Source organism: Panthera pardus, unplaced genomic scaffold (assembly GCF_024362965.1).
Source record: "Panthera pardus isolate Hobbes unplaced genomic scaffold, ASM2436296v1 HiC_scaffold_15, whole genome shotgun sequence".
Taxonomy (NCBI): Eukaryota; Metazoa; Chordata; class Mammalia; order Carnivora; family Felidae; genus Panthera; species Panthera pardus.
In genome coordinates, this window is record NW_026526710.1 from 70,744,018 (window position 1) to 70,756,728 (window position 12,711).

The 12,711-nt window shown below is 44.9% G+C and overlaps 1 protein-coding gene across 2 annotated transcripts in view; it reads right to left on the reverse strand.

Annotated features, from left to right (window-relative positions):
- The window catches only part of ATP8B1 (ATPase phospholipid transporting 8B1), a 127,782-nt gene that overhangs the window by 34,924 nt on the left and 80,147 nt on the right, over positions 1 to 12,711 (reverse strand). For both annotated transcript variants that reach the window (XM_019463935.2, XM_019463936.2), the window contains exons 3-12: positions 12,347 to 12,444; positions 10,164 to 10,277; positions 8,008 to 8,106; positions 7,832 to 7,893; positions 4,990 to 5,062; positions 4,811 to 4,881; positions 2,969 to 3,051; positions 2,692 to 2,850; positions 2,242 to 2,330; positions 102 to 292 (exon numbers count right to left, since the gene is read on the reverse strand). In XM_019463935.2, coding sequence (XP_019319480.2) covers positions 102 to 292; positions 2,242 to 2,330; positions 2,692 to 2,850; positions 2,969 to 3,051; positions 4,811 to 4,881; positions 4,990 to 5,062; positions 7,832 to 7,893; positions 8,008 to 8,106; positions 10,164 to 10,277; positions 12,347 to 12,444 — 1,039 coding nt within the window. The remainder of the gene's footprint in view (positions 1 to 101; positions 293 to 2,241; positions 2,331 to 2,691; positions 2,851 to 2,968; positions 3,052 to 4,810; positions 4,882 to 4,989; positions 5,063 to 7,831; positions 7,894 to 8,007; positions 8,107 to 10,163; positions 10,278 to 12,346; positions 12,445 to 12,711) is intronic.

Here is a 12,711-nt window from a genome sequence, read left to right on the forward strand (position 1 = left end):
ATGGCCTTTGAAACATTTATTGATAGAGATGAAGGGGCAAAGTTGGGAAAATGTACTGCATTCTTCCTTAAAGCAAAAGTCCGAAGAGAGGACAGCCTTACCTGACATAGAGAGAGATGGGCACCATGGTGTTTAGAACAATGATGTAGCCCCAGAAATTCAGGAATCCACGGTAGGAGGGTGTAAAGTCTTCTCCATCATAGAGGTACCAAGAATAATTGCCAACTTGAGCTTCCCAGTAAGCATGGCCGATGGCCAGACCAGCAGAAAGCAGAATGAGAACAACAAAGATCTGGAAGACATAACACACTGAAGTGTATTTGGAAGATGGATCGCCAACCCCCAACCCCCAGAATCTCATAGATGCTAATTAACCTCACTCAATACTCCAGCACATTTATGATAACTTAGTAGTCTGTACACACAACACACTTAAAGGAAAAACAGCGCCTACGAAGGCTTTGAAAGCCTATTTGAGTTCTACGGTTGGTTGATTTAGCCTACATAATACATATAGGTGCAGTTTTCTTCCCAAAACTATTGTTCGAAAGAGAAGGTCGGTGTCTTGTATTCAAATCCTTAAACATTCTCACATTACCGGGCTTCCTATCAATTACTTTTACTTTGAATAATACCATACTGTTGGGGGAAGATACCTTAGGATGACATAATTTCAGATAACGCTGAACTGGGACGTTTATAGAACATAGTTGATGGAAATAACTTTTTAAAAGAGAACATAAGGGAATTTCACCCCGATTCAGGTAATTATCCCTGAAGACTTCATTACCACTTAAGGTTTAGACCATTTCTGAAGCGGTACAGTGAGTATTCTGTTACGGAAATGACAAGTATATACTTCTGGGATGAATGCAAAAGTCGACCATCCCAGTGGTATTCGGATAATTGTGGTAGGAAGACGATTTCCAAGGACAGATTGAAATTTCTGGCCACAGATTCCAAAAGTGCTATATCTCAAAACCACAGGGCTCAGGATGAGAGAGGAACTCGTCGTGAGTACTCTGGCCATAACCGGGACAATGACACGGAAGATGCACATGAAAAGTTTTCACGAAATGGGAGATGAGAGAAAAAAAGAGCTGTTTCTTTAATGTATTACTTTTATACGACTTTAAATGTGTGTATGTAATTAAAGTATGGTAAGTATTTGACGTCTCTAAAAACTTACGCATTCAAATTAAGCTAAATACTTGGGAAAAAAATTAATTCTCACTGGGAAATTGGAGCACTGCCCAACATCTTGGGGCTGGGCCTGAGACGCTGTCCTGCTTGCAAGGTTGGCCTTTGGCCGGCATCTAGGAACTTAGATTTTGGAAGGGTTTCCTCTCTTCCTCCCCCTTCCTCTCCTTATTTCTTATTCCCTGATAAGAACGGCTCATGGTGCCTGTTCGTGTAAAACAATATGGTTTATGCTGATCCCCTACATTCCTTCAGGGAATCTGGAATTTTGGTACATCCCTGGCAGATGGGGCCTGTGTGACCAGATCCCAATAAAACCCCAGGCACTGAGTCTCCAATGAGCTTCCCTGGTAGAGACAACATTTCACATGGGCTGTCACAAGTTGTTGTTAGGGAAATGGAGGGTGTCTTGCCATGTGACCCTACTGGGAGAAGACTCTTGGAAGCTTGCACTGGCTTCCTCCAGACTTTGCCTCATGAGCCTTTTGCCTTTGCTGATCTTGCTTTGTAAATAAGTCACAATAAGTCATAGCTATGAGGGCAACTAGATGTTTTATTCTGTGAGTCCTTCCAGTGAATCACCAAACCTGGGGGTGGTCTTGGGGGCCCTCAACACACTTTATATTTAGCCTTGCCTTATATTTAGACTTGTACACTACATGCTGGGGAGGAAAGTTTGCTTTTAAGAGAACTACCCCTGTGGGAAACTAATAGCAGTAAAATCAACCTTATGTTGACAGGAGCCCGGCCCCACTAACTTATCTCAGGCTCCCTGGTTTTCCATCTGGTCACTCCAGTTGACAAAATACTCAACCATTCAGGGGACCCTACAAGTGGAACCTCGGTTCCCAAAAGGATTCTCCGATTAGAATATGGCGTTTCTGAGGAAAAGTAAGAGAGTTCTCTCTCTTGGAATGCCTCACGCATTTTTCTACCTGGCCTGCAGAGGTTAAGATTTCTCTGCATAAGAAAAACATACAACAAAATTAGAGTAAAAGATAGTAGTCTAGCCTCTCATCTACTGAAACGGAAAATAAATACCGTATAAACCATGTAGTTCATCAAGTAATCAATTTTAGTTCTTTTGAATCTGGTTTTCCCACTATTTTTCATTATTTTCGTGTCAGCACCTAAAAATGGAAAATTCAATACAATCAATAGTTGGGAAAATCAATGTTTCCTTTCATTTCGATGGAGAATGAACAGAAGAGCAATCCCCTCCTTTGAATCTTAAAAGCACATATCAGGGGCGCCTGGTTAAGCGTCCGACTTCAGCTCAGGTCATGAACTCACGGTTTGTGAGTTCAAGCCCCACATTGGGCTCTGTGCTGACAGCTCAGAGCCTGCAGCCTGCTTCGCATTCTGTGTCTCCCTCTCTCTCTGCCCCTCCCCTGCTCGTGCTCTGTTTCTCACTCCCAAAAATAAAATAAACGTTAAAAAAAATCTTAAAGGCACGTATCACATCAATTTCCCAAGAAACTCTGAAATTACCTGCAAAAATGACCAATCCATGGCAGAAGTCGGTGTTCCTAATTACACAGCCACGTAATAAAATTTTATCAGCATCCAAAGGAAAACTTGTGTTTCTCCAAAACAGTGTTCCTGTAAACTTATCCAGCCGGTTATTGGGTTCTTCACATTCAACGAAACCTTCAGAAAAATATGATTCACATAAGTTTTCACACATGAAAGATTTTCTGGTTTTAATTAATTGGGACTGAGTTGAGCAACTAAACTTGAAGACAAAGTAAGGCACGTCTGCACAAACCGTCAAATGCTGCCAGTGAATTTTCTCTCTGGAGACACTGGTGTGTGATTTCCAGCGCCATTTTGAACTTCAGATTGGTTTCTCTAAAGGGAGAGGGAGAAAAGGAATTGAAGGAACAAATTCAGGATCTCAAAAAGGCACATAAGAAAAATTGTGCAAAGTAACGTTAGGTATACCTGGAAGCAAAAGCCAGATCATTAGCTTTTCCTATTTTCGAATGCCCAGTTTGCCTTGGAACTTGGAGTTTAGTGAGGTTATTTCCTGAACTACAGAAAAACTCCTGACTTGGAAGATGCTGGTCCCCTTTGCTGTTTGTTTTTGTGGAGCACTATGAATGGGACGGAGGCATTTACAAGCTTCCTGTCCTCCTTCTTACTAACCTCTTACTGTCAGTCTAGACTTAACTACCACACCGCTATTTAAAAACTTAGCTTCTAGGGGTGCCTGAGTGGCTCAGTGGGTTAAGCCTCTGACTCTTGATTTCAGCTCAGGTCATGATCTCAAGGTTGTGAGATTGAGCCCCACATCAGGCTCAGCGCATTGGGATTCTCTCTCCCCCTCTCTCTCTCGCCCCTCCACCATTCATGTGCTGGTGCACCCTCTCTCTTGCTCTCTCTCTCTCAAAATAAATACACTTAAAAAAAATTTAGCTTCTTCACATTAAGATGATTCTACAAGACGTATTTGTTACGGAAAGTGCCTGGACTCTATCAACCTATTATTTTCCAGAGTGAACAACTGGATCCCCTATTTTTGAAAGATACTTCTATCTAGAAAATTAGGAAAGGAGGTGGGAACCTTACCCTCCAATACTTGGCATGTCCCACCCACAGAGCAGGGAAGGTGTGTGCTCAGGGACACAGAGAGTCAGGCTGGGCATCGGGGCGGCGATGCTGTCTGCACATGACAGACATCCTTCTGCAGCCTCCACGAAGATGGACTCGGGGGTTTCCATATATTCAGAAGTTGACTGTGGCCCTCGACCTCCCCATTCTGTTTGTTCCGACACGGCACGTAGGATTTGCTACCTTCGGAAAGCTTCCGAGTCTCTCACTCATGGGGATAATAGCTGTTTTATAGGTATGACTGATCACCTGACTAATTTATAGACCAAAGACAGACCTGGTTGCACCGAGATGATCTCAGCGCTCCACAAACAAGTTACGCGCATCGAGGGTATGAGGAAGGGTGTTCGTATCAGAGGGGGCGATGCAGACACTAACCTGGGCAGCCAGCACAGGCGAGCACCGTCCCAGCCCTGCCACTTACTAAGTGACCTCGGGCTGGCTACTTCACCTCCTTGTGTCTCACTTTCCTCAAGGGCAACGTCAAGGTAATAATCTCATCGTGTCGCTGAGAAGATTAAGTGAGCTAACACATGAAGCTAATGCAACTTAGCAGGCACTCAATGAATGAATGTATTCAAAACTGGTCAAAAACAGAACGTGATTCCCGTAAGGGCTCCTATGCTAACCAAAACCAACAAAGGGAAAACTCAGAGTTGTCCATTGACAAGCACTTTAAAAAATCTGTTTTCTCGGAAATTCATTACTGTGATCGTCCTTCATACGTGTCTGGACGCTGCTCAGCTGTACGCAAAGGGCTCAGGTGTCCATCCCTTTCAACCCTCCCTACAAGTGGGGGGAAGGGCAGGCTTGAGAGCCCCACTTTACAGACGGAATTGAAAAAAGAGGGGTTGGTCTGCTAGGGACACCGCGGGACAGCCAGCAAGGGGTAGAGGCAAGGCTAGATCTTGGGGCTCCTCTTCTGATGCAATTTTCGATGGAACGAATGCCCCTTTAACGGTCGGCCTGAAAACGGGCCCAGCCAAGACCCGCTTACCCATCCAGTTCAGCTGTTTCGACGTAGCAGAGGCTGTTGGGCTCGGAGCTGGACAGGAGCAGCGTGTCGGCCTGTGCAAAACAAGACACATCAACGATACAGACATCCCCAGGGCCAAACTGAGCGCCCGCGGAAGACGGGAGGATAATAGATGAGGGACGCGGGGCTTCTTCACTTACGGGAATAAAATCATTCTTTTTCAACCGAATGACGTCTCCAACTTGAATCTCTTTCCACTTGGCAATCTTGAACCTAAATGTCAAAAGGAATGAGAGTTTACCGGCCTTTCAAAAGTTACTGGCAAAGGATTTGGAATTATTCTCTCTAGGAGCCAATGATTTCTGGGGAAACGTGAAGAGCACAGAAAAAAGGTTTCCTGAAACTTCGGCCAATTTCATGATGAAACCCCATGAAGTGGTCACGTGAATCACAGTATCCTCTGAAGGGAGCGGTGATGATGGTAATGACTTTGATGTGTTCTTTCCATGTGGCGTCATGGCAGGAAGGCTCGATGGGGCTACTCAAACGTGTGGCAAGGAGCTACTGGGCTCCTATATTTTTGCTCACATCCTGTGCTTCCAGCCTCCTGTTCTCTGGCCTCTGGGTTGTCAACCACCTGCTCAGGACGCGGGACCCAGGTGGTCCCAGGACAGGAACACATTCTGGCTCCTGCACGGGCCACCTGGAATCCTCAGGGAACTTTAGAGCATGCCTCCTCCCTATTAAGTTACCTTTTCAATGAGCACGCATTGCCTTTCTCATAAGCCTAATAAGGACACTGATCAAATGCAAAATAAAATTAAACAGATGACTATTTTTCTGTCTTAAGTTTCACAGGAAAGAGCCATTTAAATGTCTAACAAATCAACATTTTAAAAAGTTTTAAAATACAGTGGTCTGTGTGAAAACTTTTCACACATAGAAAAGATACCCATAACAGAGATTATGAATCTATCACAACTAATAAACTTAGTATTTTTGGAGGCAGAACTCCAATTACTATGTTTGTCCTCCCATTAATTCATGGATAAGAGAGACCTGGAGATTCAAACTACAGTTTTGTTTTTTCATTTATTAAAAAAAAATTTTTAATGTTTTTATTTATTTTTGAGACAGAGAGAGACAGAGCATGAGCAGGGGAGGGGCAGAGAGAGAGGGAGACACAGAATCTGAAGCAGCCTCCAGGCTCTGAGCTGTCAGCACTGAGCCCGACACGGGGCTCGAACTCACAGACTGTGAGATCATGACCTGAGCTGAAGTCGGACGCTTAACCGACTGAGCCACTCAGGTGCCCCCCTCCCGACTTTTTTAAAAAAAATTTTTAAATGTTTTTATTTATTTTTGAGACAGTGTCTTTTCATTTAAAATACACTTTAAATATACGCTTATACCCCAGCATGACCAATTTTATTAGAATCGAACACACACTTCTCCATCTCAGGATTTAAAAAAAAGAATTTGGCTTATCTTTCAATAAATTAAGTCGTAGTTAGTTTACATTTCAGCACCTCTAAAACTGTAATAAATTAGAATTGGCAAATGGGTGTCAAATTATAAACGAGCAAGTTAAGAACCTTCCTGCCACAGCTCTTTGGGGATGTGAGTGGCAACTGTGTTGAGCCTTTCCACTGTGACATCTGGTTTCCCCTCGGGAGGTCCCGCTGCCCTGCCCCACAATGCCCAAGTCCCCACACAGGCTTGACCCTCCTCTAGGGGGAGCTGGAGCCGCGGCCCTATCAGATATGCACTCTGACCCCCAAATTCAAGGCCACTCAGAGCTACTCTCTACCAGTGGAGTCAGCCAGGTTGTGAGCCATGGCCACAGTTGTGCGGGCTGGCTAAGAACCTACTGCTCTCTTCATCAGAGCAATTCTAAGTGATTCGAAAGGTACCCTTCAGAGCAGAATCCATTTATTTGGGAGGGGAAAAAAGCCATCCCAACAGATTTATAGGCTGCCGCAGTCTATCTCCAAATTAGACACAGTGGAACAGTGCCTGCAAATCACCTTATTTCTCTCAGTGTTGACACAAAAAAAGTCTTTGAACTGGGCCTTCATCACTATTTTTTTTTCTTTTTAGGGAAGTATAATTGACATACAATGCCCTACAGTTTCAGGTGGACATCATAGCGACTCGACATTTTCTTAGTCGCTATTTTTAGCACTTGACTTTGTGGTTCTGCCTCTAGGCGCTTGCTCAAAAAACAACTCATTACTGGTCTCTGAGTTGGCACGTCGGTCACAGTGGACAATATTTATTTAACATTCATTGAGCCCTTTCTGTGTGTTGGAGACTCTGATGGACAAAAAACAACCAGTTACCATCAAGACAGTCCCCTTGAGGAACTTATAGCTCAGGACAGAAGAGAAGACACCTACACGGATAATTCTCTCTCTTTTTTTTTTTTTAATTTTTTTTAACATTTATTTATTTTTGAGAAACACAGAGATAGAGCACAAGCAGGGGAGGAACAGAGAAAGAGGGGGAGACACAGAATCCGAAGCAGGCTCCAGGCTCCGAGCTGTCAGCACAGAGCCCGACGCGGGGCTCGAACTCACAGACTGTGAGATCGTGACCTGAGCTGAAGTCAGACACTTCACCGACTGCGCCACCCAGGCACCCCGCCCCCCAACAAATAATTCTGATAAGAAAGATGAGAGCGACAAGGTCTTGATTGCACCGTGAAGGGAGAACCAGGAAAGGGGGGGTCAAGACATTCGAGCAAAGTCCCGAACACCTAAGTTGGGAACAGCAGAGATGGGAGCTCTAGGCTGAAGGAGCCATGAAAACACACGAGTGCTGATGCCACGGGGCTCAAAGGACGAGTGCCCACAACCCAGTTTGGCTGCAGCCCCTGGGTCACAAGGAGGGTACCAAGTCTTAGTAAGTTAAGAGAGACTCATACAACGAAAAGGCTGCTATGCCAAAAGCCTTCCAAGTTTGGAATGGTTATCTCTGAGTATGTTTCTAGACATACTTATCCGTTCTGTTCTTGTAACTAAGTTAAGGAAGACACAGTACCTGCCGTCCTTAATGACTTCACACGTCCTATTGTTGATTTCATTATCCATTTTATGGCGAGCCTTTAGAAGAGAGGAGGGGAAAGGTTATTTGAATATTCTCCAAACATGAGATATTAACGCCAAACTAAAATAAGCTCACAGCAGGGAGGAGAAAGTTGCCCCAGAAATCCTTACCACGTCGTCCACCAGGTCTTTGATGGCCGTGATGCCCAGCACCAGGAGCAAGGGCACCAGGGTGGTGTACCATGCCAGGGTCGTGATTTGAGGAATCGCCTGAAAGAAATACAATTAGACGTGTGTGCCCACGAAGGCACGGCATCTACAGGTAACTGCTGATTCGAACCTCCAAGCCTACGTCCTGTAGGGCAGGTAGGAAAGTCACCGAAGCCTCCAGCTGACCACCTTCTTGCCGCCCTCTCTAGCTTATGGCCTCCTGGAACAGGCCCCAGAGAACAGTGGCTCCTGAAATTGTCTCATTGCCACCTTAACTGGACACCAGGGGGGCTAAAAGAGAACTGCTCCAAACTCTTTGTGAAAATCATAACTAACGGCAGGGAGGGCCGTGTGGGGAGCTGGGACAAGTAGTCCTTCAACTTTTATAGGAAATCCATGTAGCAGGCTGTCCCCTGCTGGTTGCTTAGCCAGTGGTCTCTGAGGGTCTCACGATGGAGGCAAGGACGGCAACAGGTCGCAGCTGCCTCTGAAAGCCAGTGATTGCGCTGGGCCTCGGAGGAAGCCTTGCCTCCATTAAGACGGCCTTGAAGTTGGAACAAAAGATTGGGAAGCGAGTTTAGTAAAGATCTCTTGTAACCATCCTACGGATCATCAGGTCACATGACGTAGTCATTAAAACGACAGGCTGGGGGCGCCTGGGTGGCTCAGTCGGGTGGGCGTCCGACTTTGGCTCGGGTCATGATCTCACGGTCCGTGAGTTCGAGCCCCGCGTCGGGCTCTGTGCTGACAGCTCGGAGCCTGGAGCCTGTTTCAGATTCTGTGTCTCCCTCTCTCTCTGACCTTCCCCCATTCATGCTTTCTCTCTGTCTCAAAAATGAAAAAACGTTAAAAAAAAAATTAAAAAAAATAATAATAAAAAAATAATAATAAATAAAAACAATAAAATGACAGGCTTTGCGGTGAAGTTCCTGGATCCAAGTCCCGCCCCAGTCTCTCGCTTAGGGCTTTGGGACTTTGAACAAGCTCCGGTGCCTCACGGGCCTCAGTTTCTCTGAAAACGGAGGTTATGATAGCATTTACATCACAGAGTACAAGAATTAAGTGAAGTAACCAGCGAAGGGCTGTCTAAAGCTATTACTATCACTTTAACTTAAATTGCTAGATCTTAAGAGAAGATGATTGGGGGTTGGTCGAAAGAGAGAACGATCATTTGCCACAGTATTATCAATGTAACGCCCCCTTTTCCTTGCTAGAAGGAAAGAAGGGAAGACTGGCCCACTTATGACATAGCAGTACCTTCAAATTTTAGTGTTTGTCTCCACGTGGGCTGGTTTCAAAGGTCCCTCTTGGTAACAGGAATATTCTATACTGTCAAGCCAGTAGATCTCATATCCTACTAAATCTGTTGGGGATCCGGTTCTCCCTCCTGCTTCCTCGCCGCTCCCTGCTTCCCCCTTCCCCACCCGGACACACACATGTTCCCATTTGCATGAAACCCTCTTCGGTAAATCCCAGCAGATGAGACGGTTTTCCAAATCCAAGGCTTGTTGTCAAGTGCTAAAGGTTGATAGTCTGGTAACTAGAGGGTGTAGAGTTCCCTTGATTATAACAACGATTTCTAGATAGGTAAAATTAACACTCTCTAGATAAGTGGGTCCTTTGCCACAATCAAGGAAAAAAAAAAACAGCCTCAGGAAAGGAATAGGCCTTTTGTCAACACAAAAACCAATTCACAAAAATAATCTATCGAGAATTATGACCCAAACATTGGTACAAATAAATAATATTCTTGACGAAATTAAGCACCTACATGAAAAACAAAGGGCAGGCACACAATAAATAGAATTTTAGGGTACACATAATTGTACAATGTGAAGGTTTTAACTGTATTCACTTCAGGGAAACCAGTTTTAACATTCACATTAGTACGCGACTGATTTTTTTTTTTTTTTTAAATATAGAATTAAACTCTTTCCATTTGCTTCCTTTCCCTGTTTACTTAACATTGTCGAGCTGGTTCTGCATGAGGCACTGTTTCCTTGTGTGCAAAAAGCCTGATGTTAATACAACAACTTTTAAGATTACATGTGTCCACAACTTAAATGTTACTGAGTCATCATAACTCAAAACAGATTTAAGATATCAAAGGGCATTACCTGTAAGATAAGAAGGACCAGGAAATAGAAATTGGCTGCTCTCTTAAACTGCTCAAACAAATTCATTGGTAGGAAGGTAAAGGCATTATACTTGTACGTTTTAATTGCATTATTCTGTTGGGAAAAAAAAAAAAAATGAAAGGGTCATTCTACATGGGGCCGAGCTTTTATCCTGATGTATACACCCCTGTGAAAATCACTAAAGCCTGATGGCCTACAGGGACACAGGGACATGGGCCAGGAAGACACCGAGATTTCCTTTACGCTTTTAATTCTAATCAGGCCTCAGAATGACTCCTTGGAGGCTTAGGTCGGAGACAGCAACAAGAAGCAGACATTTCACTTCAAAGGTCTCTGTGGCAAATCTGACTGAGCAAATGGACACGGCTGGCAGATTCCTGACTCCTCAGAGCCTCTTAGAAAACAGGGCAGGGGCGCCGGGGCGGCTCCGTCGGTGAAGCGTCCGACTTCAGCTCAGGTCATGATCTCATGGTTCGTGAGCTCGAGCCCCCCGTCAGGTTCTATGCTGACGGCTCAGAGCCTGGAGCCTGCTTTGGATTCTGTGTCTTCCTCTCTCTCTCTGCCCCTACCCCGCTCATGCTCTGTCTCTCTCTCTCTCAAAAATAAGCAAACATTAAAAACAACAACAATAAAAAAAGAGAAAACAAGGCAAAGGGAGACGTCAGCCCGAACGACGACGCTGGAAAAGGAACACTCTTTTACTGAAGGGGGATGAAGTCTACCGTGTAAAGTAAAAGACGCTGTTGTGTGTTGAATCGTGTGCCCCTTTTAAAAGATATGCTCCCGTCCTAACTCCAATAGCCGTGACTGTCATCTTATTTGGGAATGGGGTCTTTGCAGCTGTAATCAAGTTACAGTGAAGTCATGCTGGATGAAGGTGGGCCCTCATCCAATGTCTGCCGCCCTTAGAAGAAGAAGAAGGAGAGGACAAGTGGACACAGACATAGGGACACACAGGGACAAGGCTGTGTGGAGACAGAGCCGGGGAGTGGAGGGATGCGTCTACAAGCCAAGGAAGGCCAAGGATTGTCGGCAACCTCCAGAAGCCAGGACAGAAGCCTGGAACAGACGCTGCCTCAGACCCTCCGGAAGGAACCAACCGGACCGACACCTTGATTTTGGACTCATGGTCCCTAAACTGTAAGAAAATACATTTCTGTTGTCTTAAACCAGCCCGTCTGTGGCTCTGCTACAGCTGTCCTAGCGACTAAAAGACACGTTACAACGTGTAAGCCCGCACCTGACGGGGGACCCTTGATCATATTAGATTATTTTTTAATAATTGCTTTAATGTTTATTTTCGAGAGTGAGAGAGAGAGCAAGCAGGGGAGGGGCAGAGAGAAGGCGACAAGAGGATACAAAGCAGGCACTGCACGGTCAGCACCAAGCCCAATGCGGGGCTCAGACTCATGAGCCGTGAGATCATGACCTGAACCGAAGTCAAACACTCGGCCGACTGAGCCACCCAGGTGCCCCGATCGTATTTTAAAGGTAATAAGGACTTCTGGGGTGAAAAGATCTTTGGTCTCTAAATCTATCACAGGCAGAAAAGGGGGAAATAGGTTCTTAAGATTCCTTTCAAATTCTTATTACTTTCAAACATAACGTTTCTGTGACACTGTTGTATATTCTTCTATAAAACATTAAGAGAGCTCTGCACGCACACAGGGAACTTTTCAATGTGCATAATTTTGTTTTGGGTCGTGTCAAGCCACCCCAACTCACCTTTATTAAATTCAAAGTGATGAATAAAAATGATATTCTATATGACGGACAATGATAATCAGGGATTATCAGGCCAGGGATTATCTGGAAGGCAGGTGTCCCATGAAGTTGCTAAGCATAATGGCTACTGGAAAAAACTGGCTCTTAGCGAAGATGAGCTAGAAAGTTAAAATCCATGGGGCGCCTGGGTGGCTCAGTCGGTTAAGCGTCAGGCTTCGGCTCGGGTCATGATCTCATGGTTCCTGGGTTCAAGCCTCACGTCACTCTGTGCTGACAGCTCGGAGCTTGGAGCCTGCTTCAGATTCTGTATCTCCCTCTCTCTGCCCCTCCCCTGCTTGCTCTCGATCTCGCTCTCCCTCCCACCCCCCCACTCCCCAAAATAAATAATAACATTAACAAACACTTTTTTTAAATTTAGAAAGTTAATATCCACTTACCGCATATTTGCTCTCCTTAATACAAAAGAACTTTGTGTTCATAAATTGAGGCTGTTCATGGAAGCTTCGATCATTTGCCTTGACTTGCCATGTACAATCTTTTAAAAAGAAAGAGAAAAGTAGTCCATCAAGCATAAAATTAGCGTATTGTTGTGGGCTGAACCGTGAGCTTCCCAGGTTCATCTGGTAAAGTCCAAACTCCCCCTCCAGGCCTCAGAGCATGACTGTTTGGAAATAGGGTGATTGCAGATGTGATCGCGTTAAAGTGAGGTCATTAGAGTTGACCCCAACCCAATAAGGCGATGGCCTTCTTAAAAAAAAAAAAAGCGAATTTGCACACAGATATGCACAGTTGGGAGCTGGTG